We start from the raw sequence: 27,398 nt of genomic DNA on the forward strand, positions 1-27,398 counted from the left end.
TAATGGTGGTTTTATATGCCCATACTCCTCGCGGGAAGAGATCTCAACAAATGGAAAGCTTTGTCTTCATCCTTCGTTTCTTCTTCAATGTTCAACAAGTCGGTAAGTAACTTGTTAAACTTCGTTCATATCTTTGGGACAATGAAATACCTTCTTTCTTTCTCACATCATACAACTTTGATTTCATAAAGACCCGACCTTCTATTGTCTTATCTAAGTACTTCTCTTTAAGGATTCTCCAGTTTCCTTGGCGAAGTCTCATTGAGAACAAGGTACTTCACATCCCTAGCCAAACCGGTCTTATGATACCACAAGCTCGCCTATTTTTTCTTAACCCAAACACTCTCCTCTATATCCGATGGTTTTAGATCTAACACATCATCAAGTCTTGTTGGCATAGTGCATCTATAACTTCACAACGCCACATACTAAAATTGTTAGATCCATCGAATTTTCTCATCATCAATCCTTGCATGGTTAATATTCAAAGTCGTAGGAGGTGATTTCTCCTTAGATGTCATAGAAGTAGTACCCGATGGAGGATCCGTCGCCATATATACTTTCTCAAACTTTCATATACCACAAAACAATCAATAAACCAACAAAAGAAACCCTAGGTAGAACCTTGGCTCCGATACCAATTTGTTACATAAACGAATGCGGAAGCGTGACAATTGGACAAAGAAGATTGAATGTGGTGATAGAAATCGACAAAAAACAAATCAATTAAAACACTTACCAATGCAAAGTGAATAACCAATAAAAGTGAAGACGAGATTTACGTGGTTTGGCGTTAGCCTAATCCACCAAGCAAAAAAGGAGAATTTTACTAATCAAGAGATAAACAAATAGAGTACAATCACTCACAAAGCGAATCGAAGAATTCACAAACTCTCTCTCACAAATTGAACCTTACAAATCCCACCAACTGGTCTCGTATTTATAGAGGTGGGTATCAAATTAGAATCCTATTTAGAATAGGAAACCAAAACCTTAACTGTGTGGTTTATCCAAATCTGAGTCGTATACCAACATATTCTACATGGCAATTATCACAGGCTAGTGTATTAGCTAAATTCATGTTAAGAATAGCTACATTTTCATCAGAAAGTAGGCATACTAAATTAAGCTAGCCCCATTTAAAAATCTAGTTACCTTCTTCTTTTATTTATTTATTTATTTATTTATTATTATTTTTTTTGATAATCAACGTATATATATTAAGATATTGAAAGTGATGAGGTTACAGACAGAGTATCATCTTCCAAAAAGTGCTTCAACCAACTTGGTGGGATTGTCAACCACTCAGAACTAGGAAGTAAATTATGCCCAACAAATGCTAACTTGTGGGCTACAGAGTTGGCAGATCTATTGATCCACTTAATATTTACATTATCAAAAGTAACAAGCTCTTCTATTACATCTTCAAGTATAGTCTTTGAAGACCGGGAAATGCTTGTTGGTTTATTTCCCAAAAGTTGCAAACATCTTTCGCATCGGTTCTACTTCAATGATTAGTGAAAAGTCCGACACCATTATATTGCTTTAAGTGCCCCGGCCTCTACATTCTACCCTTCTACAGTTCTGCCCCTGCTTAACTAAGTTTGTCTCATTATAGCAAATTATCTCCCTTTTGGGCCAGAGTAGAGTGTAGGCCAGTTCAGGCTTCTTATGGAGTTATGGGTGATTTAATACGATTGAGATCGTAGTTTCATGATGAGTTGGTCCTTTTGCTTGAGTCTAGCAATGACCAACTTCAAGTTACCTATGTCTAGGGGTGGAACTTGGGTAGGGTTAGCCCAAGCCCGATGGATTAAAACCCGATTTTTGTTAGTTTTGGGTTAACATGTTAGCTCTGTAATTTGGCTTGGTTTTGTAAAATCAAAACCCGGCTCAATTTTGGGTTGGCCTTGGGTTAGAATATCAAAAAACCGAAAAACTCGAGCATATGTACAATATGTACATATATATTTCAATCATTATATTTTTGTCAAAAATAAGGTCGAGAATCTCTATTTTAGAGAGAATAATGTAATCAACAAGGTTAGTTTCCCTTTCAAATAATCAAATCTCTTTTATTTCATTAGAAGATTTCAATTTTAGTGTTTTTTTATCTCATAATTTCAAATAAAATCTGAAAAGTTTGACCAACCTGATATAACCCGACCCAACCCGAATTGGTCGAGCTAAGATTTGAACTTAAAATTTAAGGACCGGAGTTTGGTCCCGGGTTCAGGTTATGCCTCAACCCGACCCAACCCGCCCGAGTTCCACCCCTACCTGTGTCATACTTAACCTACATTTTTTGTGAAGTATATGTCATTCAGATAATACACTTCATCAATGTACCATTTATAGTCATTTGGTGCTAGTTAAAATATGTAAAAAGTTGTTTAACACGGAGTTGGTTCTGCTCATAATTTTTCTGCAGAACTCAAAGAACGTAATTGAGGTATTGGAGAAGATAAAATAGAGAGAATAGTGCGCGTGAGCCATGCACACCATGATGCAAAAATTGAAATGTAGTCCAATTGCAACTTATTGGAGTGAATACAGAAATTGTTAAGGGACATTCATTAGGTTGAATTCTGATTACGTCTGATAGTAGCGAACCATAAAAGTCGGGTTCATACATCAAAGAAAGTAAAACAATATATGGATGCCATAATATGAAACAAAAGAGCGAAAAGTCTGACATTTTTTTGAAGTCTCTATCGGAGCAGTTACCAAAAAAAAAAGTCTCTATCGGAGCATAACATGGTTGAGTTAAGCAATTAACCTTTACCACGCCGGTAGGCCTACTTTAATTTTTTGGGCATTCATAACTTTTGATGAAAGGAATTAAGATATAATGACTCTGTTGATAATCATACTTCACATATAGGTTTGTAATCTTCATTGTGTCAAGAGTAAGTTTGCTAGTTGAATTTATAATTCAACAAGGTAGTTGATTATCAAGATTCCTGATTACTCCACCAACTCCATGAATGCAAATGATGAAAGTCTTCACTCATTTGCTTGTGTTCAAGGCGTGATACAACTGTGTTAGAATCCATAGTCATAATTATGCTCCACTAACCATTTCAACTTAATTAGAATGATTTAGTATTACTATAAAGGTAGATGTGAGCACCACCAATGTTTATGGAAACCACATCTCAGTATCACACCAACTGATCAATATAAACCATTGGATTACCTAAGTATCTCAACTTTCTTCAGCTATTTCAAGTCCATTATTATTAAGGTAGTTGCTTTTGTGTATCAGATCCTTGGGTGCTTTTGATTTTAGGCATGGGCTTCATATTTTATAGGCTAGAAAGGCTATAAGAAACCCAAAAAGAAAAGATTAAAAAAAGTTGCTAAAAAGAAGATTAAGAGATCAATCATCAATCACTTAGCCTTAAAGAAATGGTATGACAATATAAAATGCTCAGATTAAATAATCAGAAGAACCTTTTGATTCTCCCAATTGACTAACAAACCTTCCCTGCAGGAAAATAGGGCCTGGTTCTATATTCAATGGAGTCCACTACTGGCTATTGTCCACAAAGAACTTCTTAAAGACGTGACTGCTATGGTGACCCAGAGTCCAGACACCATTTATTTTGTATTGACTCTACGTACTGAAGATAGCCAAGTATTACACATTATGTCTAGTTTACTGAAATACCAAAAAAAACATGTCTAGCTTACTGAAATAGTGAATTACACAACTTCTAATTGCTAACATTACAAAGTGCAAAGCCAGAAATATTCGCATGGCAACAATACTGACACAGTAAAGTATTTGCTAATTCCCAAGATTTAGGCAGACATTGCGATATTCTGTAGTACATGGGGCACCAGAGTACATGGGCACCAGCAGGTGAGTAACGTACATTTATTTAAATGACAAGATGATGAATTTAATCATTGAATTTGAATCCAAGTATCCAACTACCACCGTACCCCTCATAGATTTTACCAAAGGCAGAATTTTCTTTTCACTCTTATTTATAGAAACGAATAACTCATGTGACCACCTTACCCTATCATCTTTACTCCCCTGCACCTTCCAACCTCCCTCCAGCTCCTCTTTTGTGTGTGTTAACAATACATTATAGTTAAAAGTTTCTCATGTTCATGACAAAGAAAGTGAAGTGTCAACTGGTTGTCTTTTGTTTGTTCTTAGAAACTGGAAAGCCAGACAAGGAGAGTTCACATTCTTTCTTTGACACCCAGGCCAAGAACTTCACTAACTTCCAACCTCAAGTTTCTAGATGATTGCTTTCTATACTTGCTACGAGTTGTAGCCACAGAACCACTATTTTTGGTGAAGATGCAAAGTAGATGAGTCATTGCTCTTTCTGGTGGCAAATGACAATTGTCAGAACGACACAAAGATCATTTCTCTCATTACAGGTAACTTGTTGACGACATTCAGTCCTTTATCTCAAATGGGGTTCGGTTTCATTACTTCCATTTTGTTTGTTTCATTGTTTTTCAAGCCATTGTATTCCCAACAACCAAACACAGATGAGTTCTATGTTTCTGATTTTGTTAAGAAAATGGCTGTAACCTCTTCACAAGAATTTAATTTCTCTGCTCCTGTTTGCTCATGGCAAGGTGTTTTCTGTGACGCCCAACGTGTAAATGTAATTAGTTTAGTAGTTTCTAGTCTTGGTCTCTCTGGTGTAATTCCTGAGACCACAATTGGGAAGCTCAGTAAGCTTCAGTCTTTGGACTTGAGCAATAACAGAATCACCAGTTTGTCCTCAGATTTCTGGAGTATAGGAAAGAATCTCAAGACTCTTAATCTTTCCTATAATCAAATTTCTGGAATTCTTCCTAATAACATTGGCAACTTTGCTGCCTTGGAGAGCCTTGATCTTTCCTTCAACAGCTTCTCTGAAAACATTCCTGCATCGCTTAGCTCTCTTCTGAGCGTACAAGTCCTCAATCTTAATGAAAATTTGTTCATGGGGAGTATCCCATCTGGGCTTCTGAATTGTCAAAGTCTTGTTTCACTAGACATTTCATCGAATCGTCTTACTGGTACTCTTCCTGATGGTTTCAGTGCCGCATTTCCCAAGCTCAAGGCCTTAAACCTTGCTAGGAATGAGATTCATGGAAAGTCTTCAGTCTTTTCTGGATTGAATTCCATGACTTATCTTAATATCTCTAGCAACTCATTTCATGGATTTGTAATGGGTGTGTTTCAGAAGAAACTTGAAGTCATTGACATAAGCCGAAACTATTTTCAAGGTTACCTCTCTGATATGAATTCTACTTCTAACTTCAATTGGTCTCATTTGGTTGTTCTTGATGTTTCCTCGAATCAACTTATCGGAGAATTTTTTCATGATTGGAATGAAGCCCAAAATCTCAAGCACCTTAATCTTGCTCATAATAGATTCTCCGGACAAGTATTCCCTCGAATAGAAAAGCTTTCTAGTCTTGAATATCTGAACCTGTCTGGCACTGGTCTTAGAGGTAAAATTCCCTCTGAAATCTCACAACTGACTAGCTTAAGTACACTAGACCTCTCTAAGAACCATCTCAATGGCCGCGTTCCTTATCTGCGTAGCAATGAACTTGAAGTCTTAGACCTTTCACTGAACAAATTAACAGGAGAAGTCCCACTACAGCTGCTTCAGAAGCTACACCAGATGGAGAGATATAATTTCTCTTACAACAACTTAACTCTATGTGCTTCTGAACTATCAGACGAGATCTTCAGAACTGCATTCATTGGGTCACTAAACAGCTGCCCAATTGCTGCGAACTCGGATCTCTTTCGAAGAAAGACCAGTAAACACATTGGACTAAAGCTTTCTCTAGCTGTTAGTCTATCAACTGTATTTTTACTAGTTGGATTGCTTTGCCTAGCCTTTGGCTGCAGAAGGCAAACCGTTGTTTGGGAAGCTAATAAGCATCAATCTGTAAGCAAAGAAGAACAGAACATCTCAGGTCCCTTCTCATTTCAGACAGATTCGGCGACTTGGGTTGCCGATGTTAAGGTTGCCACCTCGGTCCCTGTGGTGATATTCGAAAAGCCGTTACTAAACATTACCTTTTCGGATCTCTTATCCGCAACATCACATTTTGATAGAGGGACCCTATTGGCAGAAGGTAGATTCGGTCCAGTCTATAGGGGATTCCTACCTGGAGGAATTCATGTAGCTGTCAAGGTTCTAGTTCATGTCTCAACCATGACAGACCAAGAAGTAGCAAGGGAGCTTGAATATCTCGGTCGAATTAGACACCCCAATCTTGTTCCTCTGACAGGATACTGCTTAGCTGGCGATCAAAGGATTGCCATTTACGATTACATGGAGAACGGGAATTTGCAGAATTTGCTTCATGATCTTCCTCTTGGCATATCAAGGGCAGATGATTGGAGCACGGATACATGGGAAGAGGATAATACTAATGGAATTCAAAATGTTAGTTCTGAAGGTCTACTGACTACATGGAGATTCAGACACAAGATTGCACTTGGTACAGCTCGAGCACTAGCATTCCTTCACCACGGGTGTTAAGCCCGATAATCCACAGAGGCGTTAAGGCTAGTAGTATTTATCTTGATTCATGTTTGGAGCCTAGACTATCTGATTTTGGATTGATCAATGGTGAAGAGGATGATGTTCCTCATTGGTCACCAGGATATGTACCTCCAGAATTTTATGAGCCAGAAACTGGTCCACCAACATTAAAATCAGATGTGTTTGGATATGGGGTTGTTCTATTTGAGCTGATTACTGGGAAGAAACCAATCGGAGATGATTATTCGGAGGAGAAAGAGTCTAGTTTGGTAAGTTGGGTCAGAGGACTGGTTAGAAAGAATCAGTGTGCAGTGGCGATTGATCCAAAAATACGAGGTACAGGATCAGAGACGGAAATGGAGGAGGCCCTTAGGATTGGCTATTTATGTACAGCTGATTTGCCTACGAAAAGGCCAAGTATGCACCAAATAGTTGGCCTCCTGAAGGACATTGAACCTGTTGTCTATCAATGAGGAAGGAGCAAAAACACACATACTCATTGGGTGGTCTTTTAATTATGCTTCCATGGAAGGAAATGTACAGTGCTTCAATTAAGAATTGTTTGAACTCGGTTGCTTTTCTATCTTCTTTCAATGTTATAAGCATTAGAACTTCAGTTCTACACTATATACATATACAAGCTTAGCAATTGAGGATGTTGTTCTTTTTGGAGTAAAATATTCATTTTCTGTTATCCTTGTATGTAAGAAGGACCTCTTTAACCAGTTATCATTGCAATCTCAAGACGAAAGAATAGAAAATCTACATTCTACGTTCTTATTCCTGTACATGTTTTCAACTGTCCTAGCTTTTGTTAATATTTTATGATATCAATCATATCAGTAACTCACTTCCAATCCCAGAAGCTTACTCTACATGGTGGCTTGACTCAGATGATGGGGGGATTTGGGAAAGTTAATCTGAGATCTTGATTAATTATTCTCTTGCAGTCATTGAGATTAGGAACTTTCTTTGCAAAGAAAACTTTGTTCCTGATCTTCCATATGCTCAGCCCACCTACACTTTGACCAGAATCCCACATTCACTTCAGTAGACTGTAGAAGCTAGGCTCCAAGTAATTGATAATTGAATGGCTTCCCTAAAGACTTGAATGGGTTGCAGAATATTGAATGGTGTGGAGAACCATGTCCATAGCTGTACATATAGTGGACACTCCCAAAATTAATTGTCGTTTTGTACAGTGAACTTTCACGTTTTGATCACTTCAGAGTGTAGACCAAGGATGAAAAAGATCTACTTCACTCTTTAGAGATTATATATGCCAGAATGAACAAAGCTTGCAGTGAAAAGATCAACCCCTGAGTCTATATCTTGATTCATAGCACCAAGATAGTCAAATTGTCTACCACAACTTCAGCATTTCAAAATCACTCACATATGGAGAGAACAAAATCACTCACATATGGAGAGAAGGAAACACTACAGCAGATGCGCTTTCTAAAGCTGGTGCTAGACTTACAAATACAAATGCTCAAGTGTTCGATGGTAAGCCCGACTGGAGTGATTTAGATTCTAATGAGTGACTGTACTGGTTCCTTCTGTGGGAAACAGAGAGTGCATGAGAGCTTGAATCAGGAACTGAAATCTCATAACTTGAAATTATGTTTGATCCTATCATTAGAGGATAAGGATTGTCATTGAGATTCTTCTATATATTTTGTTCAAAATACAGATAATAGAATTTTGGCAAGTCTTAAATATTTATCATTTTCAATATATTCTTTGTATGTATTGCCTCGTATACATAATAGTCGGTTTCCTATACTCTTAGAGGCATATGTATTTATCTTAGAATTACCTAGTCGGAGAGTACTTTGCTCATTACGTGTGGCAAATGCCGACCCTGACTTGGGGACATATTACATCAGCCTTATCTGGAATTTCTTGTACATGTGTGAAATTGTTAAGTGAGATGGTAGCGTATAATTTTTGTTTTTCTTTTGGAAACAAACATTGGAATTGAATTCATAAGACAAAATGACAAATGAATGTCAATATGCTGATTTGAAATGAACCAAAATAAACCATAAATTAAATACCATAACTACAAAATTCACTTCCTTATAATTCCACAATATCATGTACTCATCTATCTTGGTAATCATGTCTCATATATTGTGTATCAGAGATTCGATAGCCTTGGGTAACTTGATGCATATACTTTGAGTTTGTTTCAATTATAATTTTACAGAAATTTAACAATCACACAGGCAGAGAATTCAACAACTAATGGAACTAGCCATTTGGCCCGGCCTATGGCCGGACTTGCTACATAGATAGCTAATTACTCAAAAGCTTAAAGTCCACTTGAATAAATAATATATGTATATTGATAGCTAATAATTCACTACATACTTTATTTAAATGGTTTATGTTTTTCTATTTTTTTTTAAGATATTGTAATCAAAATACTATACACACACAATACTTGTATAGATGAAAAAATTCCGATTAAAGAATAAAATATCTCGTCCTCACTTGGCATGCAAAGAAACACCAACAAAGAGAATAATGGATTACATGCATGAATAAATAAACCTATATTAATGGTACGTCGTTGGCATATATTCAGGGTTTAGCTAAGAATAGGGAGTCGTTGGCATATATTCAGGGTTTAGCTAAGAATAGGGAGGCATGCTGTCTTGGATTGCGGGAGCAAGAGCATGACTTTCCGGTAGAACTCTTTCAAAGTTTTAAAATCAAATAACACATCAACAACCATAGGCAATACCACCATCTTGGCAATCACTTTCTTTATGACCAACTTCCTTAAGACCAACGTTGCATGCCTACATATGGTTTACATTGCCCAAAACTTCAAGCTACTTGACTACTTCGACTAAATCATGGAACCATAAAATGTAATTAAAATGATCTACTATGAAGTTGATTAACACTTCGACTAAATCATGGAACCATTAAATGTAATTAAAATGATATACTATGAAGTTGATTGATGTTAATTTAATTTGTAATCAAATTTACATGTGCAACGATTTGGAATATAGATTAGCCAAGAGTGATGAAATCAATTCGAACTTGATTACAATCTGACGCAACTAAATGCAACTTATTGCAACCTTTGGTAGACCCATAAATGATACTCTATGAAATGTCATATATTCTTCCTCTTAATTACAGTATTACATCAGTTTATTCTGTAGGCAGTAAACTACAACCAAGATATGGGCCATATACTACGAATTCATCATCGTTGTGAACACCCAACCTTCCTAGATGATCTGCTGCTTTGTTTACTTCTATGTGAACATTCTTGTAAGTAACCTCCTCCAAGAAGAAAGTAAACAGAACATATAAAGTATAAAGTGTTTTGTATGAGCTGCTTCTACAAAATATTAAGAAAAAAACTTTGGTACAAATATTAACACATTTGTATGTGGGTATGTCTTTTTCATACAGTCAGCAACATCAACTTCAACGAAGCATTTGCATACATTTAGTAACATTAAATTCAACAAAGCATTTGCATCCAATGACACGTTCAAGATTGAAAGAAACCATAACACCAAAATTGTCAGGCATGTAAAAGTCTCCTCCACCAATGCCGCAACCACCACCAAGAACTTTCTGGCCAGTTTTAAGATCCAACTTTGTAATGAACTCTTTCGTTGTCTCTGCCCAATATATGAAGGTCTACTTACACATTTATCATGAGACAAAAGACAAAAAATATAAAATAAACTCTGAAAGAAAAGAAAGTTCAAAGAAACAGTGCATGCTCAGAAATAGCAGCCAAGATGTCAAGACATTTCTCCTTGATTGGGCTTCTGCAAGTGCTCTGTTTCGAGGATTGAAATCCTAAGGCAATGTCTTTAAGTGCGTGGAGCTCCAATATGTTGAAACAATTATAACCGGGACTTTATTATTTACCTTACTACCTTGCTAAGGAACATAACACATAGTGGGCTAAGAGGTATAAGCCTAGCTGGGATGTCTTAGTTATCAATATAGATTCCTTAAAACCCTTTTGTTGATTGTTACTTATCTATTATTACCAATCAACAAATTGATCTGGTTCTAGGTAGAGACATTTTAGCATTTTGGCTCCTAGAGACCAAATCCCATCGTCCTGACCACATGTATTTGGTAATTTATGACATTTCTCTTCAAGTCATACTTTTTTAAGAATTGGAAGGAACATATTTGGCTTACCAATTCCGCCAATTTTTACAAATCCTTCTCGAATAATTTTTCCACTATCCTTTAGTTTATATTGAACATTGGCCAAGTAGCACTGAAATCCCTTATGGTCTTGGTTTCATTGGTCTTGGAGCAATGGGATTCGGCATGGCAACTCATCTGGTGAAATCAAAGTTCTGCGTTTCCGGTTACAATGTAAGACTTCTTTGCAGTTACATAATGCCTTCTGTATTTGTCTGTTCATTTTGTGATTTAGGAGATATATACGTGGCACAGTTATAGCGTTGCTCTGCATGAAAAGCTATTATCATTTGAAACACACTACACTGCAATTTTCTTTAATCCTCACAGAAGAGCTCGTGTAAATCATATAATGTTATATCCGTACCTTTAGTCTACATATGCATCGTGAGAAACATATTCCATCATGGTTTCTTTCTGTTCTTTCTAACAGATCCCTATAATAGTATAATTTCAATTGCTAATATCCTGTCCTTCAATTCTCAGTTATTGCTCATCTACCGCCTATTTTCTCACCCTTTCCGATCTCCTATTTTCGGAAGAAACAATTAGTCAAAAGAATTTCCACAGAGAAGCTCACTTTATAAGATCAGAATTTCATAGTTAGAAAATCAAAACCTTTAAATATTTTGCTACTTGAGACATCGATTGCCTACAGACTACAGTTATAGTTTTACATGAATCCTTTTGCTAGCATATTGAGCTCTTATAATAGTATAATCGATGGAGGTCGTCATAGTTTAAAGAATCAATAGCCTGTCATAAAACTGTTTTTGAGAAGATGCAATGTGAAAAAAAAACCCAAAAGATACAATGGTTTATGACATGCGGCATTGAAGGGTAAATGATTAGTGCTCTAAGGGGAGACAACAGAGTGTGTTGCTTTGCGCACACAACTGAAGAGATTCGTCCTCTCTATGTGTCTTCCTTCTCCCCATTCAGCTGCATCTGCTGCTATGGAAATGGTTGCTGCCTTGAGTCTCCATGCCGGCTTCCCGCCCTCGGCCTCGTCATGTCACCTAATCCTTTCACACCATCGATGTCTCCGTCCCAGCCGGTGGCATTTCACAAAACTTCAACAAAGATGCGACCTCGGTTAAGCGTGATCTTGGATCAACTATCAACAAATCCCACGGAGATTATCAAGAAATCCATATAAATAGAGAAAGAAAGGGTTTGTGCCCGAAAGCGAAAACCATTAACAACATCTTCAACGACAAAACCTAGCTCGTCTTCCAATAAAAAACGGAGTTGATCCTGTAGACTCGGCACCATTTCTAGGCGGTGTAAATACAGTGAGCAAGAACTCGTCAGTGTGGCATGCAAACCGTTTTTCTTCAGGATTTTTATTATCCTCTTTGTCCAGTCGCTTTTGTGCGATATCCTACTGTATCGTGACGACTAAAATAAGTTCAAGAAGTTATCTGTTTCCCAACCAATGGGACAATAAAACAAAATTGCATTTTTGAAAAGAAAAGATTACAATTGTGGCTTTTGGCTCATATTCATTTTACATCAAATATGAATATGATTATTCTAGAAGCAGTTTTTGCATTTACATTTAAAGGGGGCAAAAAGAAGTTGCATCTGAGAGCATCATCAGTTACCTGTACCATTATTTGTATAATTTATTCCGGTTGTAAGCCTATGTCATCTTTGTATATCATCGATTCCTAGGAAAAGGCTACTCATCCTTGAACATTGGGGAGATGTCAGTATGCCATCCTCACCAATTACATAGACCTATATGTCCGCCAAAGAAAAGGAAAAAAATATATATTATAGAACAAATTCAGCGACAGTGGCTAGGCGTGGCTTTGATTTATAGGTTTCAAGGATCTGATCTGTTCAAGGTCTTAGGTTCTTGATTACAGAAGCATACCTTTTTATCCTTGGGGTAATTAATGGACTGGAGATAAGCAGTAGCTGCGAAAGATGAAGCGAAAATTTCTTCCTGAAACACTCAAAAGCAATAATTAAAGTTGCAAGAATATGCAACAGAGTTTATAGAGATGTTAAGCAGAGGCTCTTAATTAGTACTAAATAAAAAAATTGATGGTTATATATACTTATGGAAGTGAATATATAAGACTGGAACTTACCTTGCATCGAAGCTTTTGAAGGTCTAAAGGGAGATCCTGGGAGAGCCTAGAGTCCATAACGTGTAATAGCAAGACTCTGTTTAGCTGCAAAAAATTAAAACAAATAAAATCCATTTTCATTAATGGAGAACTCATGTAATGAATCATATGTGATCGAGCAATTTGAGTAGTATACCTTCCCTGACCAAGTGCTCCCACCATTAATCCCGTAGTAATCTTGTAGTCATTCCCTTCAGTGCACCAAAAGACACTATGTAATTAAGCCCAATTCATGCCCACACTCTTAAAGGCAACCGAAAAGGGCATTGACATCCATATTACTATACTTCACCAACATACTAAGTGACAACGCCATTAAGCAATAAACCAGTGTAATCATCGACATTGATCCAATCAATCCAATGGGTATACCCCTCGAAGGTTTCTTAGTCTCTTCACCATTGTAGCAACCATGTCGAAAACCGATTATGCGCCCAAAACAAAAGCGGTGAAGCTTTAAACACACCTCCGACTCCATACGGAACAAAAGGAGATAAATTTGAGGCATCACCCTTAACAAAACCAGTTATTATCACAAACACAATAATTCCAACACTAAGCATAGCAGCAATCCAATTAAGAAGCGATGTCTTACGCGACCCAAACATTGGAATTGCCGATAAAGTGCATAAAATAGCAAATGACAAAGTGGGTCTAATAAATTAAATCCATCCGCAAACGCTAACATGAAAGCGCATAATGAATCAGCCGACGATTAATAAATGTTGCAAAATAAGAAGTCCATGATCTTGCTAAACCCGCAAAGACCAACCATCACGCCTCTAACAGAATAATTCCAAAGAAGAATAAAAGCAACAAAATCACCTAACTCAATTCTAAGAAACGAAAAACGAACCACCCAGCGGTGAATTTCAACAAATAATTCAAGATAACAAAAACGAAAGCAATGCAGATAAAACCCGATATTGCATACGACAAAACAATAGCAAAGATGATTATGAGCTTCTTGACTGTCAAAACAAATATACCGGTACCAACAACGAACCAAAACTTAACCATATTAAATCCCACCAAGACAAACATCTTTTCATCTCATTAACACTTTCTTTTTCGACTTCTAACTCTTGGGTGTTACTTGAGCGGTCTAGAAACCGATCTTTTAAACGATGACCGGTTTGGGATAGTCTTTGTTTTGTAAGTTTGCCAACTTTGGAATGATGGTTCCGGGTAAAAATCGTGTTTGCTCGAGTCCAATAACTTTTTGCTTCATTTTCTTCCATGGAGGTTGTTTTGTTTTCAAGCAACGGAGTTGTGAGATTATGAGATGAAGTCATATGATGATATATGTAGTGAAATTCGTTTGGATGGAAGTAGAGTCCTTGTATGGTAAGGGTTTCAAAGCGAGAGAGAATTGTGTATAGAGTCTATCATCCTGAACAATTATGGAAGTAGTTTAATTTTGGAAGAATTGGAAGAAGAGAGGTTTCGTTTTGTTTAAGAATGGAGATAAGATTTAAGAATGGAGATGAGATAAGATTTAAGAAAGAGATTTTTATCTATTTATCTATTTTGGGTTTTTATGTATTTTGGGCTACGAACAATTGAAATCACCAAAAAAATGCGTAGAATTTATTTTTTTAGTTAAAATCTGATGTGTTAGTCTGAGAGAAAAAAAGGGGGCTGACGTGGGTCATTGGGAGCATTCTCAACTACTCAGTATTAATGGTCTTTGATAAGAAATTCCCATCATCTCCTCCAAATAAGAAATGTTTTTTCTTTATATAATGAAATAAGAAATGTGAATACTGATTTGAAATGAACCAAAATAAATCATAAATTAAATAGCATAAAAAGTTATTATTATCTATAAAAAGATAATATTCTTTTTTATATATATTATGATCTTCCACGTTACACACGGGTAAACAAGGGTCAGGTCAACGAAGTCTGACCCGACCCATTTTAAGCCCTAATTTACAACCCATATTATGCCCTAAAAGGAATTTGGATTTATCTGAGAGACTAAAAAGTTGACTCATCCTGATAAAGAAAAAGGAAAAGATATTTTGTTGAGGTGCAGCAGCAAAGAGAAAGAGAGAAAGAGAGAAAGATCAAAGATGTCTGATGAAGAACATCATTTCGAGGCAAAGGGTGATGCAGGTGCATCAAAGACTTATCCTCAACAAGCTGGTGCCATCCGTAAAGGTGGTTACATCGTCATCAAAGGCAGACCCTGCAAGGTTTATGTTTTATCTCTATTTCTTCTCAATCTGTTTTGCTTTAGTATTCATGTGGATTTATTAAATTGATTTAAAATGGATTTGTAATTAAGCTTGTTTGGTAGATCTCCCTTTTGATATATTTAAAGCATGAATGAATGAATGATTTATAAGTGTAATTGTATGTCGGTCATTTCTCAATAGAAATTTTGATAATCAAAGCCTGATCCTGTGCTTTTGTTTTTCATGCTTATAATTGCTGTTGTACCAAACCATCTACGAAGCGCGTCTTAATTGATTGATGAGTTTAGGTTTGATTACAAATTTACAACTTTCTTTTCTCCCGATATAACTGTAATATTTTACTCAAAGGTGTTATCAATGTAATCTGCAAGCTTCATGAATCCTGGTATCATTATCGGATAACTTTCCTTTACACATGAATTTTTGTTTCAGAATTTGTCGACCTACTGTAAATAGTTCATGGATCAATGATGACAAGTTTGTAAGCATGGTTGGAACTCTTAACTCGTCTTTATCATGTCATACTATCATTAGCTAAAGCTTGGACCTTTGACTTCATCAATGGCGAAAGTAGTAGGGGGGGTTTTCATCTAGGCGTTAATATGTTCACTTTTGGACCTTATGGACTTTAGCTTGTACTTCTTCATTACTTGTGGAGATTTGGAACGCATGTATTTTGAACCTTCCATCCATAGATTTAGTTAGACTAGTTTAAGGGACAAATCAGTAGCAGCATATCTAAGTCTCTAATGATGGTTTGGTTCAAGTCAATTTTTTTGAGTTGGTGAGAGAACTAAAGACATAAACAGAGCTGAAAAATAGCACAGATGGAGGGCACATGCCTCTAGGAAAGATAAAGCTGTAGTGGAATGTCGTTTGCACCATTAGGCTGGAAGATGATGTGTGTATTTCCATTTCCAAGGAACATTTCCTAGTTAGACACTCCATGAGTGACATGTCTCTTTCACAAGTAATTTGTGAGTGTCTGTCTGTGCCTGGGTTGGGGATTAAGGCGTCTTACTACTGTTGAAGTGTTGAGCTTAGCCACAAATGGCTGGCAGTTACCAGATTTATAAAGGTATCCAGTCATCAGTCACTAGAGCATGGAACGATTATCTTGTTTGATAGTATTGGTAAGACTCGTCGGAACTATTCCTGTGTTCTGTAGCCAAAGTCGTTGTGAAAGTTTTACATGGAAATATATACTGTCTTGCCAATAGTTAATGTCCCAACAAAGTAGGTCATCTAAAGTTGTGAGATCCCATGGTCACATGTTTGTGTGTTACTCATGTTTATGCCATCAGTCCACTGGCAACTAGATATGATTTCATTTTAGATGCATATTTACCATAAGAGCTAAAACCAGTTTCTTGGATTTGGAGGTTGCTGTCAATGCTATAATACAAAGACAACTATTTTAGGTTTTCAGCCTCACATGTGACCACATGGATCAACTCACTCTATTGGTGCTTTTTGTGTAATCAGGTTGTTGAGGTTTCCACCTCCAAAACTGGCAAGCATGGCCATGCCAAGTGTCACTTCGTAGCAATTGACATATTCACATCAAAGAAGCTTGAAGACATTGTGCCCTCATCCCACAATTGTGATGTACGTTCATAATTTGATTGTTTTCTCGATCTATTATGCTCTCATTCCTTCCTTATCATAAAATCCTGTTTTTCTTCACCATTAGCATATGAAATTTTGGATGGCTGATTGGCCGTGTTGATATCTATTTTCCAGGTTCCTCATGTTAATCGTACAGACTATCAGCTGATCGATATTTCTGAAGATGGCTTTGTAAGTTATTAGTATTATACTATTATCACATAATCTAAGTCAGGAAAAGTGCTTTCTCCCTTTATCCAAGATAATTTTAGCGTTTCTTATTAGCTAAGTGACTGAGGCTGGGTCCTTTCAGGTGAGCCTGTTAACTGAGAATGGGAACACCAAGGATGATCTGAGGCTTCCTGAAGAGCCACTGCTCACCCAGGTGTGTACTATTTCTATTGTCCTCTCTTTAAGACTGATTTTTCATATTCTTTGCAACTAATTCCTTGTCATTTTTATAGATTACAGAGGGGTTTGCTGAAGGAAAAGATCTGGTGGTGACTGTCATGTCTTCGATGGGAGAAGAGCAGATCTCAACTCTCAAAGACATTGGCCCTAAAACTAATTTCTCTTCAGCAGCCTATGTGCCTACCTGGTGGAGTAACTATGTGGAATAATTGCTTTGTCTTTTGCTTCTGTTAGATCTATGTCCACTACTATGATCAGGTAGTTGAGCTGTTAGACTTGTTTCTGGGTTTCTGTAAGGATTTAACGAAAGAAGACAGGAATTGATGGTCTTTAGAGGGGCCAGATCCAGAAAAATCTTTCTTTATGGGCTCAACTTGAGTTTAAAACCTAAGTCTTTACCTTTAATATTGAGTGTATACTCAGAGGATTTGGTATTTTATTTCTCAGTGTCATTAAAAGTATGTGCTTTCTCATGGAGCAACTTTTTTCTTTTCTTGGTCATGTTTTATCGTTGGCAATAGCAGGGTCCTAAATTTGCCAATGGCTGATAGCAGAATGCAACTTGTTCTCTCACCAGGCACCACTGAGCTCATAGATGCAATTGAATCTTACCCCTAGAGTTTCTACAGATTATAGTGATATGTTGCCTGATATTTTTGTTCGGAAATATACGTAGTAAAATCGGAAGCAAATAATGACATGATATATAACAGCATATGTATATGCTTTTTTAATTTTAGTTTTTATGAACTCTGTATATAACTAAGTTGATCGTGAATTTTGTCAATCAAGTAGTTGACCGTCACTTTTCAAGTATCCACATCTTACTCAACGTTATTGAGATTGGACTCCCAACAAAATGTTTACGAGATACCCACTTGAGAAATCCTTCAGCAAACGAACCACTCTGCGCACCTCCATCAGCTGTCGGACCAAAAGTCACTGAGTATACCAATTTCGGGTTCGACCTTCACGTAGACTCCTTTAGGGTTATAAATCGCAACTGTGTAAGTTGAGTGTGCATCACCTACATTGGTTAAAGTCCTACTAAATGTTTGACTAGTTCCAAGTTTAACTGCAAATGAAGGGTAGTTAAGTTGTCCTTCAGAAATGCGATTAGAATATGCACACTTGATGGTTTGATGTGCAAGAATTCCAACTTGTCCGTCCGTGTATCCCAAACCATATAAGTAAGGTATGTAATCACTTGGCTGAATGTCGTAAACAAGGCCTGGGTCGTTTGCTCTTGTCAGGTTAACATGACCGGAACCAGTAGCAAAGAGGTTTGCAGGATGCAGTAATTGATCCAAAATTCGTTTACCTTTCAAGTTGTGTAAATCAGCACTTGTCATGATAGCGGCCTTTATTGCAGCTGGGGACCAATCGGGGTGAGTACTTTTTATCAGAGCGGCTATACCGCCAAGGGGAGGACTGACATGACATAGAAGTACCAGATATCACGTTGAATGTCGACGCGGAACTGGAGTTATCCAAAGAGAATGGCCATGCAGCAAGAACACTCGCTCCTGGTCCTATTATATCTGGCTTCAGTATTCCAGGACTTATTATGCTAGGACCCCTTGAAGAGAAGGATATTACCGCTGGAGAATATGCTGATCCAATTACTGTGCCCTTGAAAAGAATTGTTGCCATGGGTAGTTCATATGAAGAGTTTATGTAAGCTTTGATTTTCAGCCCTGCTGCGAAACTTACATGAGCTGCTGGAAGAACATGGGCGTCTGCTACCGTACTGAAGGCGTTGGGCGCGTTGTTAGCAAGTATCATAGCAGCACCTCCAGCATTTTGTACTTCAATGCCTTTGTCAATCTTCCCAACACCTCCTCCACACTCACACAACACTACTTTCCCTTTGAAATCAGTGCCATTTAACGATCCCTTCGCACAAAATGCAGACTCGGTGTTACCATCTGCACCAGCATATACAAGAGGCAGTGTGGAGGTAAAATCTTTTGGCTGGAAAGAGATTCTCCATCAAATTCTTCATCATTTCCAAGCTTAACAGTAGCCCTTATTTCTCTATCCATGGTACTTGCTCCAACAGTTAAAATCCATGGAGCCTCATTAGAAAGTAAACTAGCAATTGGACCTCCATTTGCCGCCGAGCGGCTAACAAAAACTCCCTTCTGGATGGTGCCAAAAGCGCCTATGGCAGTGTTGTCCATATAGAATGGCGTAGGTGATATAGAAAGTGATAATGAAAGCACATCAACACCATCTTCCACTCCAATATCCATCCCTGCTAGTATATCACCTTCTAAGCATTCTATAGAACATACTTTATAGATTGCTAAATGTGCGTGAGGTGCCATCCCAGCAGCTGTGCCAAGGGCATTTCCTAGTGCACCAGCATTCTTGACAATGCTTCCGGCAGCTGTACTTGCTGTATGAGATCCATGCCCCTCAACGTCAAGAGGTGGCCCTGACGTTCCAGTAACAAGATTCCTTGCACCGATTATTTTGTTGTTACACTCAGTTATATTGAATTCACACTGGCCTTTCCATTTTGCTGGAGGAGGAGGCATACCTTAACCGCTGAACAGCTACGCAATACACCCGTATCCAGTACTCCAATTATCACACCCTTACCGAAATTCAACAAGTCAGGTGAGTGAGTGGTGTGTAGTTGGAACTTTTTTTTCTGATGTAGCTGATATAAATCCATCCTTCTTTTCGATGGCCTTCAATTCCTCCTCAGTTAGCTTCACCGCAAATCCACTAATCACGTTGTGATACGAATGGATAATCTGATGCTTTGGTGAATCATTTGAACTAGCTATACTAAGAGGCAAGAATGATCTGTAGTAATCAGAACAGTGGACTCTTGCTGTCTTACGTGAACAATGTACGTCTATACTCTATACATCATTTTTTACGCTCTCGCTGTTTAATGGATTTATGTATACCATGGGATCATATCGATTACTAGCATTCGACGGTGTGAAATCAAAGAAGAAAATAACTGTGAAAAGAAAGAAAACAGTCATAGTTGGTAGTAAACCACACTTCTTGGACTCCATAAGTACATAATGAAGGAAAATATGAAGTGTGTGTTTGCTTAATTATCTACTTACTTATATGTGTGATTGTGTGAACCAGCTTGGAAAAATACAAAGTGGTCGTTTGCACTGAGTAATCAGTAAGGACGGACCTTTCCATTTTTGTGATTAGTATTTTTGTTAGTTCCGAAGATATGCCGGCTTGGATTTAGAAGTGGGATTATGTATGCATGGGTGAATGAACTAGGTGGGCTTGTTTGATTATTAACGCTAGTCCACTTGCATGAGCCACAAGATGGTATCAGACTATCAGCGTATTAGGCCAAAAGGCTTCAATTGCTCTAATCTTGTTAAGTCGACTCAGGAAACTTCATCATGAGAATTATCCCTGTAACTTTCATATCACAATTATTGTAGGACCATTTATTTTATGTAGCATAATCTTCAATTTCCACAAATTTGTCCTACTAATTAATTGTACAGCGTGATGGAAGAATAAAGCACCCTCATTTTCAAGTAACAAGTAACAAGTAACAACTAGCTAGCGACTGCATTTGCATGATGCAGATATCTGCAGGCGTAGATGGATATAATGGATAGCGACTGCATTTGCATGATGCAGATCCAGACATAGATGGATATAATGGATATAGGGTGCAGCAACCCTGAGATTAGAAAAGATTCTATTACCACATAACTAATTTTCTAGAAAAAATTTCAAACTATAAGGACTCGCACTCTCCCAATTTTATTTGAGCAAACTTCCACTATTGCACCTCCAAATTTTTCACAACTATAGTTTGAATATAATCAAAAAAAAAAAAAAAAAATAGTATGAAAAAAAATTAATAAAAAATATTCTAATGAACCAATTTTTTTTTTTTACTTCTCTTTTTGCCCTTATAAAATTATCATTTATTATTTATTTTGAGTCCAAAATCATTAAAGATGGACAAATGTGTCTTTGAAGTGGTTTGATGGGTTAATTAGACTAAAACAAATAGCCAAAGGCCCAAAGCCCAACCGGTCAGTTTGTATAATTCTAATCACCCATAACAAACCCGTATGCTCTCCCTCATTTCTTTCACTCTCAATTCTTAAACAAGCGTCAGACCTCAAACAAAAAACAAATTCATAAAGGACTTGCGACGCAGCTTGTTGCACGCTTATCCTAATTATTTGTAAAACTCATTATCATTATCAATAAAATTTCTACTTAAAAAAAACAAATAACAAACAACAAAACAAAACAAAGTAATTTTTACTTTCAATATTAATCTTTTATAGTTTTTTTTCACACAAAATATTAGGCTATATAGATTTATAGTATCAAGTTAACAATTTGTTCAATGTTAATATTTTATAGTTTTCTTCACACAAAATATTAGGTTATATAGACTTATAGTATCAAGTTAACAATTTGTTGAATTGTTGTAGATTTGTAGACTAGATTATGTAGATATATATAGACATAGCGTTTGTCCTAATTATTTGTAAAACTCGTTATTATTATCAATAAAATTTTCACTTAAAAAAAACAAAAAATAAATATATAACAAAACAAAACAAGATATTTTTTTACTTTCAATATTAATCTTTTATAGTTTTCTCCACATGATAGTAGGGTTATATAGACTTATAGTATTATAAGAAGTTAACAATTTGTTGAATTATTATAGACTTGTGGACTAGATTATGTATGTAGATATATATAGACATAGTAGTATCAATTAAATGCTTAAGTGTTTAAGTCGTAGCTAACTTTGTTAGTCCATATTAAATTTTTAGTAGTCAACGCACTCTAGTTTTGTGAATTTAAATAAATTCATAATTTTGTTGATCTTTATTGTTTAGACTTTCTAACAAAAAATAAATTTGCATACTTTTATTTTTGGGTGGGGTGTGCACATAATCTCGCATTTTCTGGCTTAGAATCCTGGCTCCGTCCCTGTGTATATGATATCCGTTTTACTGAATGTGGTTGGACTTTCGAGGTTCCTATGATAAGTGGAAAGGCTAACCCAATAGTGGCTGCTGTTGATGGCAAGATTTTTGTGTTATGCTCTAGTCATTTTTCTTTCTATAATGTGCTCGGTTATGGTACCACTTCGGTTTTCACTGTGCCTGCTGAGCTATGGGTTGAGATGTTCAATCCACTCTCTCTTACGTGGTCTGCCTTGCTCTATCCTCCAAACTCTGTTTTTGACTCCATAACAACTGGTAAGGCCAAATTGGTTGTTAGTTACAGTATGAAAAGTTTTCTACTAAGTTGCCCAGGGGTTGGTCTCACCACATTTGATGTGAAAGACTATTCATGGACGTGTCACCACAATACACTACAGAAGCATAGGTCTGTTTATGAAAGATTTGATTCCTCTTTGAGCGTCATTGTTGGAGCAGTTGTATATATGTTTTGTGTGTTGGTTGCTCCAAGGGGATTATCAACCACACATGTCTCATTTTTCCCAAAAAACTAAAGGTAGTTAGTTATACCTCAGACAAAATCTTCAAAATTCCCGATTTTACTAGTTTGTCTCTCAGTCATAACTAGAAAGGAAATAAAAAGAAAATGGAAACAAAACAAAAAATAGGAATCAAAATATGAAAAACACAATGGATGCATTAAGAACAAGTTAACAAGAAGATGATATTATTGTTAATAACACGTTTTTGCGGGAAAAAGATGAAGAAGAAATACACACATTTGTTGGTTTATTCCACTTTACAATTTTTTTATTTCCTTTATGAGGGACAAACTAGTAAAATTGTGGATTTTGTGTCGGTTGTAACTTTTTAGAAAAGATGAAACGTGTATGGCTCAAAATTATGTATTTATTTCAATTTACAAAATTATAGTGCGTTGAGTACTAAGAATTTAATATTGACTGACAAAGTTAACTACTTAAGCACTTAAGCCATTAGTTGATAATACTATGTCTATATATATCTATATAATCTAGTCCACAAGTCTACAGCAATTCAACAAATTGTTAACTTCTTATAATACTATAAGTCTATATAACCCTACTATCATGTGGAGAAAATTATAAAAGATTAATATTGAAAATAAAAAAATATCTTGTTTTGTTTTGTTATATATTTGTTTTTTATTTTTTTTAAGTGAAAGTTTTATTGATAATGATAACGAGTCGTTTCAACCTTGTGCTTGGTTTGTCGTCTTTCTAGTTTCTACTTGTACATTACGCTTTATGATCGATAGTAGTAAACTAGTTAAGGACTGAAGGAGTAAATAAGAATCTTACTTTCCTGTTATGAAGCCATTCTATTGTAGGAAATTTTCAGGTTTCTATATTAGAAATGTTATATCCATTCAGTCTCCCTTCACAAAAGCATTTTATGAAACACCGGCCTGTTCAACCACAACTTATACAAGTTACAATTAAGATCAAACTAATTATTTATATCTTTGTTGCTTTGCCCCACAAGTACGTGTAGCAAATTAAAGCCGGGTAATTGTTTAACTTGGCCGGCTATACCACGTTTAGCTGCAAGTCTGAAACTGGATTTGGTTTACTATCATAAAATGACAAAGAAACTGTTTTACATCATTGTCGTCTACAAGCAATAGAACAAAGGCACGAAACATTTCAACATTTGAAGATTTCATGAATTGGCTGAAATATCCAATGCTGAAAACCAAAATGTTACCAACATGGCAACATGCGATGCGCCTAAAAGAGAAGTAAATGAGGTACATAACCTGAGCCCTTCTTGCAACGTCGAGTCCTTCTTGCAATAAGGAGCTTGAAACAGCTGAGCACCTATTCTTCACCTGTGGATCTGGACTAGAGCAAGATGGTTTAGCTCGCAAGTGGGATTGCGAATCAATCATTACCAAAGAATACCAAAGCTTGAGGGAAAGACTAGACTTGTTCTTGTCTTGGTGTCATAGTAAAAACAATGAATTATCTTTGGCTGGGACGCACATCATGTACCTGCTCCAGCACATTTGGAGAGCCAGAAATGAGGTCCAATTTGACAACAGGAAGGCAAATAGGGACCGTATCATCAGACTGAGCAAAGGGTTGCAGACAAGTGCTTTGATGCATTCAGAGAAGCTCCTTTAAACCCTCGAGCTTCTATTAACTCTTTTCATGATTCTTTGGATAATATGTTTCCTGTAATACCAAATGATTGTATTGTGATTAGATTTGATGCTTCATTCAACATGAACACAGGGTGGGCAGGAGCTGGAGCAATAGCAAGCAACAACGAGGGGGAAATAGCTGGAGCTGCAGTCAGGAGATTCAAGGCTAAGGAGATAGGGGAAGCAGAGATGGTCGCAGTTGAAGTGGCAGCTCTGTTGGCCAAACAGCTTGGACATAACAACTATGTTTTGGAAGGTGATAATCTGGAAGTGATAAAGGTGCTTCAAAGGCTCGATCGTCCTTGGACCCGGATATGTTGAAAACTTCTATTTTCTCTATTGTTTTGGAGGTCAACTCATGCAACTTTTTTTGGGTTAGTAGGACTTTAAATGGGGATGTTGACTCACTAGCAAAATGGGCTAACCATCAGCTGGGAGGGTCTGATCTTCCGAAGTGTATGCTTGATGTGGATTGTGTTCCAGTTCACCTTTAGGTGCTTTATATATAATCCAAGTAGATTTGCATCGAAAAAAAAAAAAAAAAAAAAAAACGTCGAGTCCTTCTTGCAACGTGTATTTGGAACTATTTTTTATTTTATTTTTTTGGCAAGCCTAGTTTTAAACGAGATCAGTAACTTTTTGGTGTTGGCGGGATTCTGGGTCACTGGATCTAGGGACATATAAAAATGACACACAAAGTCACTCAAGATCTGGGCCACTGGATCATTACAGATCTAACGGTTAGGAAAGAACTGAGAGAGCAAGTTTTTAAACCGGTTTTTTGAGTTAAACCCGGTTCAACAATGAATTAAACCCGGGTTGGAATTCTTTTATTTTCTTCTGAAAAACAAAATACGAGAGTTGGGGAGAAAGAGAGAGAAGAAGCTCTAATCCTCTTCTTCACCAGCCTAAATACTTTTCTTTCGCCAAAAATATTTCCATCAAAAAATCCCTTCTCTGTTTTGGTTTTCATAATTCACCCTATAGCAACACTTCAACGAAGACAAGTTTGTCCCCCCTTTCTTCTCTATTTGCTCAAAGAGGAATCGATACGAGTTTTAAGAGGGATAAGGTAATTTTACAAGTTTTCTCATTCTCTTAATTATATTATGAAATATTTTGTTTCTTCCTATGTTACTTGCATCTTCTATTTTTCTTTTTCCAACATGTTGTTCTACATTTTTAGTATAGAAATTTCTCAACCCAAAGTTTTGAAATTTCAGCTTTTTTGTAGGCTTTAAACGCATTTCATTGACTTTACCAACTAAAATTGTTTCAGATTCTATCAGAAGTGGTCAAATGGTGGAGCATGTTAGTTCTGAAGTTTCAAATGGAATAAGGTGCAAAAGTTTGAATTTGGTAGAAGTTGATAGATATGAAAATCAAAGTCAAAGAAATGACTTGCCACAAAATGGTGACAAAAATACTTCGAGTCCTACAGTGGTTGAAAACCAAAAAGAGCCACAAGTGGGCATGCTTTTTTATTCCATTGATGAAGCGAAGGAATATTATCAAGAATATGGTCGACAAGAGGGATTTACCATTAGAATAAGATCATCACAGAAAACTCAATCTCGCGTGGATGAAGTGACAAATGTCTTGTTTGTATGTTCACGTGAGGGACCTCATAAGAAGGAACACAACGTCAATCGCAAGGGAAAAGCTCGTAGTTGTTCCACTGTCAAAAAAGCTTGTTTGGCAAGCATGCGGATATTGTACATGAAGGAAATTAAGAAGTGGAAAGTTTCTGTCTATGAAAAGGGACATAACCATAATTTTGTTACACCGATTAAAAGACACCATTTGCCGTCTAATAGGAATATGTCTGCTGCTGCTAAGGATTTGACTGAGAGATTTGATAGGGAGAATATGCGAGTGTCTAAGGTTCCTTGGATTTTTGGAGGTGACCAATTTGGGTATGGTGACAGAGATTGCTGGAACCACTTGCGGACAACAAGGGAAATCAGAAAAAGACTAGGGGAAGGTGATGCTCAATCAGTTATTAACTATTTTCAAAAGAAGTATCGAGAAAATCCTCAATATTTTTATGACGTGCAAGTTGATCAAAAAGGAAGAGCAACAAACTTTTTTTGGGTTGATCCAAGATCTCGTATGGCATATGAACAATTTGGTGATGTTGTAACATTTGATACCACATACAGGACAAACAAATTCAAAATGCCATTCGCTCCTTTTACCGGTGTCAATCATCATTACCAATCTATACAATTTGGATGTGCACTTCTTCACGATGAAATAGAGGCTACTTTTTATTGGTTGTTCAAGACATGGGTTGAAGCAATGGGTGGTCGACATCCAACCTCCATCATTACTGATCAAGATGCTGCCATGTGTGGTGTTGTGAAAAAGGTTTTCCCTAATACTTAAACATCGCCTATGCATTTGGCATATTAAAAAAGAAATTTAGTGAAAAGTTGGGACATGTTTATTTCGAAAACTCAAAGTTTAAGAATGGATTGGAGAAATGCACTCACTTTACATACAAGGTTGAAGACTTTGAAAGGATATGGAAAAACTTGATGGAAGAATTTAAGTTGACTAAGAACCCTTGGCTTGAGGGTTTGTTTGATATAAGAGAATGTTGGGCACCTATATATCATCGTCGTACATTTTTTGCTGGTATGAATACAACAGGTCGTAGTAAGGGGGTCAATGCCTTCTTCAATGAGTTTCTAAACTATAGAACTAGTCTGGGTGATTTCGTTAATAGATATGATGAAGCTTTAAAAAGGATAGTTCGGAATGAATGTGACGAGGATTTTGTTTCAGAACATAAAGATCGAATCGTCAATGAACACAACTTGCTATTAAAACATGCAGCAAGTGTCTATACTCGGAATATGTTCGACCGTATCCAATTGGAATTGGTGGATAAACTTAAAGCTAGTGAACCAATATGGGATGGAGTTTGCGACACTTACATGGTTACTTCTGTGCTTGCTGTTTCTGGTCATCAATATGTCGTGAAGTGGAACAAAGAGAAAGAAACGGTGTCTTGTGAATGCGGTCACTTCGAGTTTACAGGCATACTATGTAGACATGTTTAGAAAATATTTGTTCGTTATGATGTGGATAAAATTCCATTGCCGTACATTTTGAAGAGATGGACCAAAGGAGCTAACTTATTTAGAGGAATGGATGAACAAGCATTACATGGT

General features: G+C 36.7%; 2 protein-coding genes and 3 pseudogenes across 2 annotated transcripts; 3 read left to right on the forward strand and 2 right to left on the reverse strand.

Annotated features, from left to right (window-relative positions):
- The first annotated feature begins 3,933 nt into the window (after window positions 1–3,933).
- Window positions 3,934–7,303, forward strand: LOC147486587 (putative LRR receptor-like serine/threonine-protein kinase At2g24230 pseudogene; annotated as a pseudogene).
- A 5,528-nt stretch (window positions 7,304–12,831) lies between these two features.
- LOC147486588 (cationic amino acid transporter 5 pseudogene) lies at window positions 12,832–14,112 on the reverse strand (annotated as a pseudogene).
- A 597-nt stretch (window positions 14,113–14,709) lies between these two features.
- Window positions 14,710–17,575, forward strand: LOC147486589 (eukaryotic translation initiation factor 5A-4-like). The gene is made up of 5 exons (XM_086569737.1): window positions 14,710–15,072; window positions 16,561–16,683; window positions 16,819–16,875; window positions 16,997–17,068; window positions 17,148–17,575. Exons 1-5 carry the CDS (start codon window positions 14,950–14,952, stop codon window positions 17,301–17,303), a joined length of 531 nt encoding a protein of 176 aa, XP_086425863.1. The 5' UTR covers window positions 14,710–14,949; the 3' UTR covers window positions 17,304–17,575.
- A 275-nt stretch (window positions 17,576–17,850) lies between these two features.
- LOC147486590 (subtilisin-like protease 4 pseudogene) lies at window positions 17,851–23,964 on the reverse strand (annotated as a pseudogene).
- A 279-nt stretch (window positions 23,965–24,243) lies between these two features.
- On the forward strand, window positions 24,244–27,287 carry LOC147486591 (protein FAR1-RELATED SEQUENCE 5-like). Its single transcript, XM_086573779.1, has 3 exons — window positions 24,244–24,475; window positions 25,499–26,589; window positions 26,685–27,287. The coding sequence occupies exons 1-3, from the start codon at window positions 24,244–24,246 to the stop codon at window positions 27,285–27,287; spliced, it is 1,926 nt and encodes a 641-aa protein (XP_086429905.1).
- Window positions 27,288–27,398: the final 111 nt, after the last annotated feature.

This window comes from Coptis chinensis, chromosome 7 (assembly GCF_015680905.1).
Source record: "Coptis chinensis isolate HL-2020 chromosome 7, ASM1568090v1, whole genome shotgun sequence".
NCBI lineage: Eukaryota > Viridiplantae > Streptophyta > Magnoliopsida > Ranunculales > Ranunculaceae > Coptis > Coptis chinensis.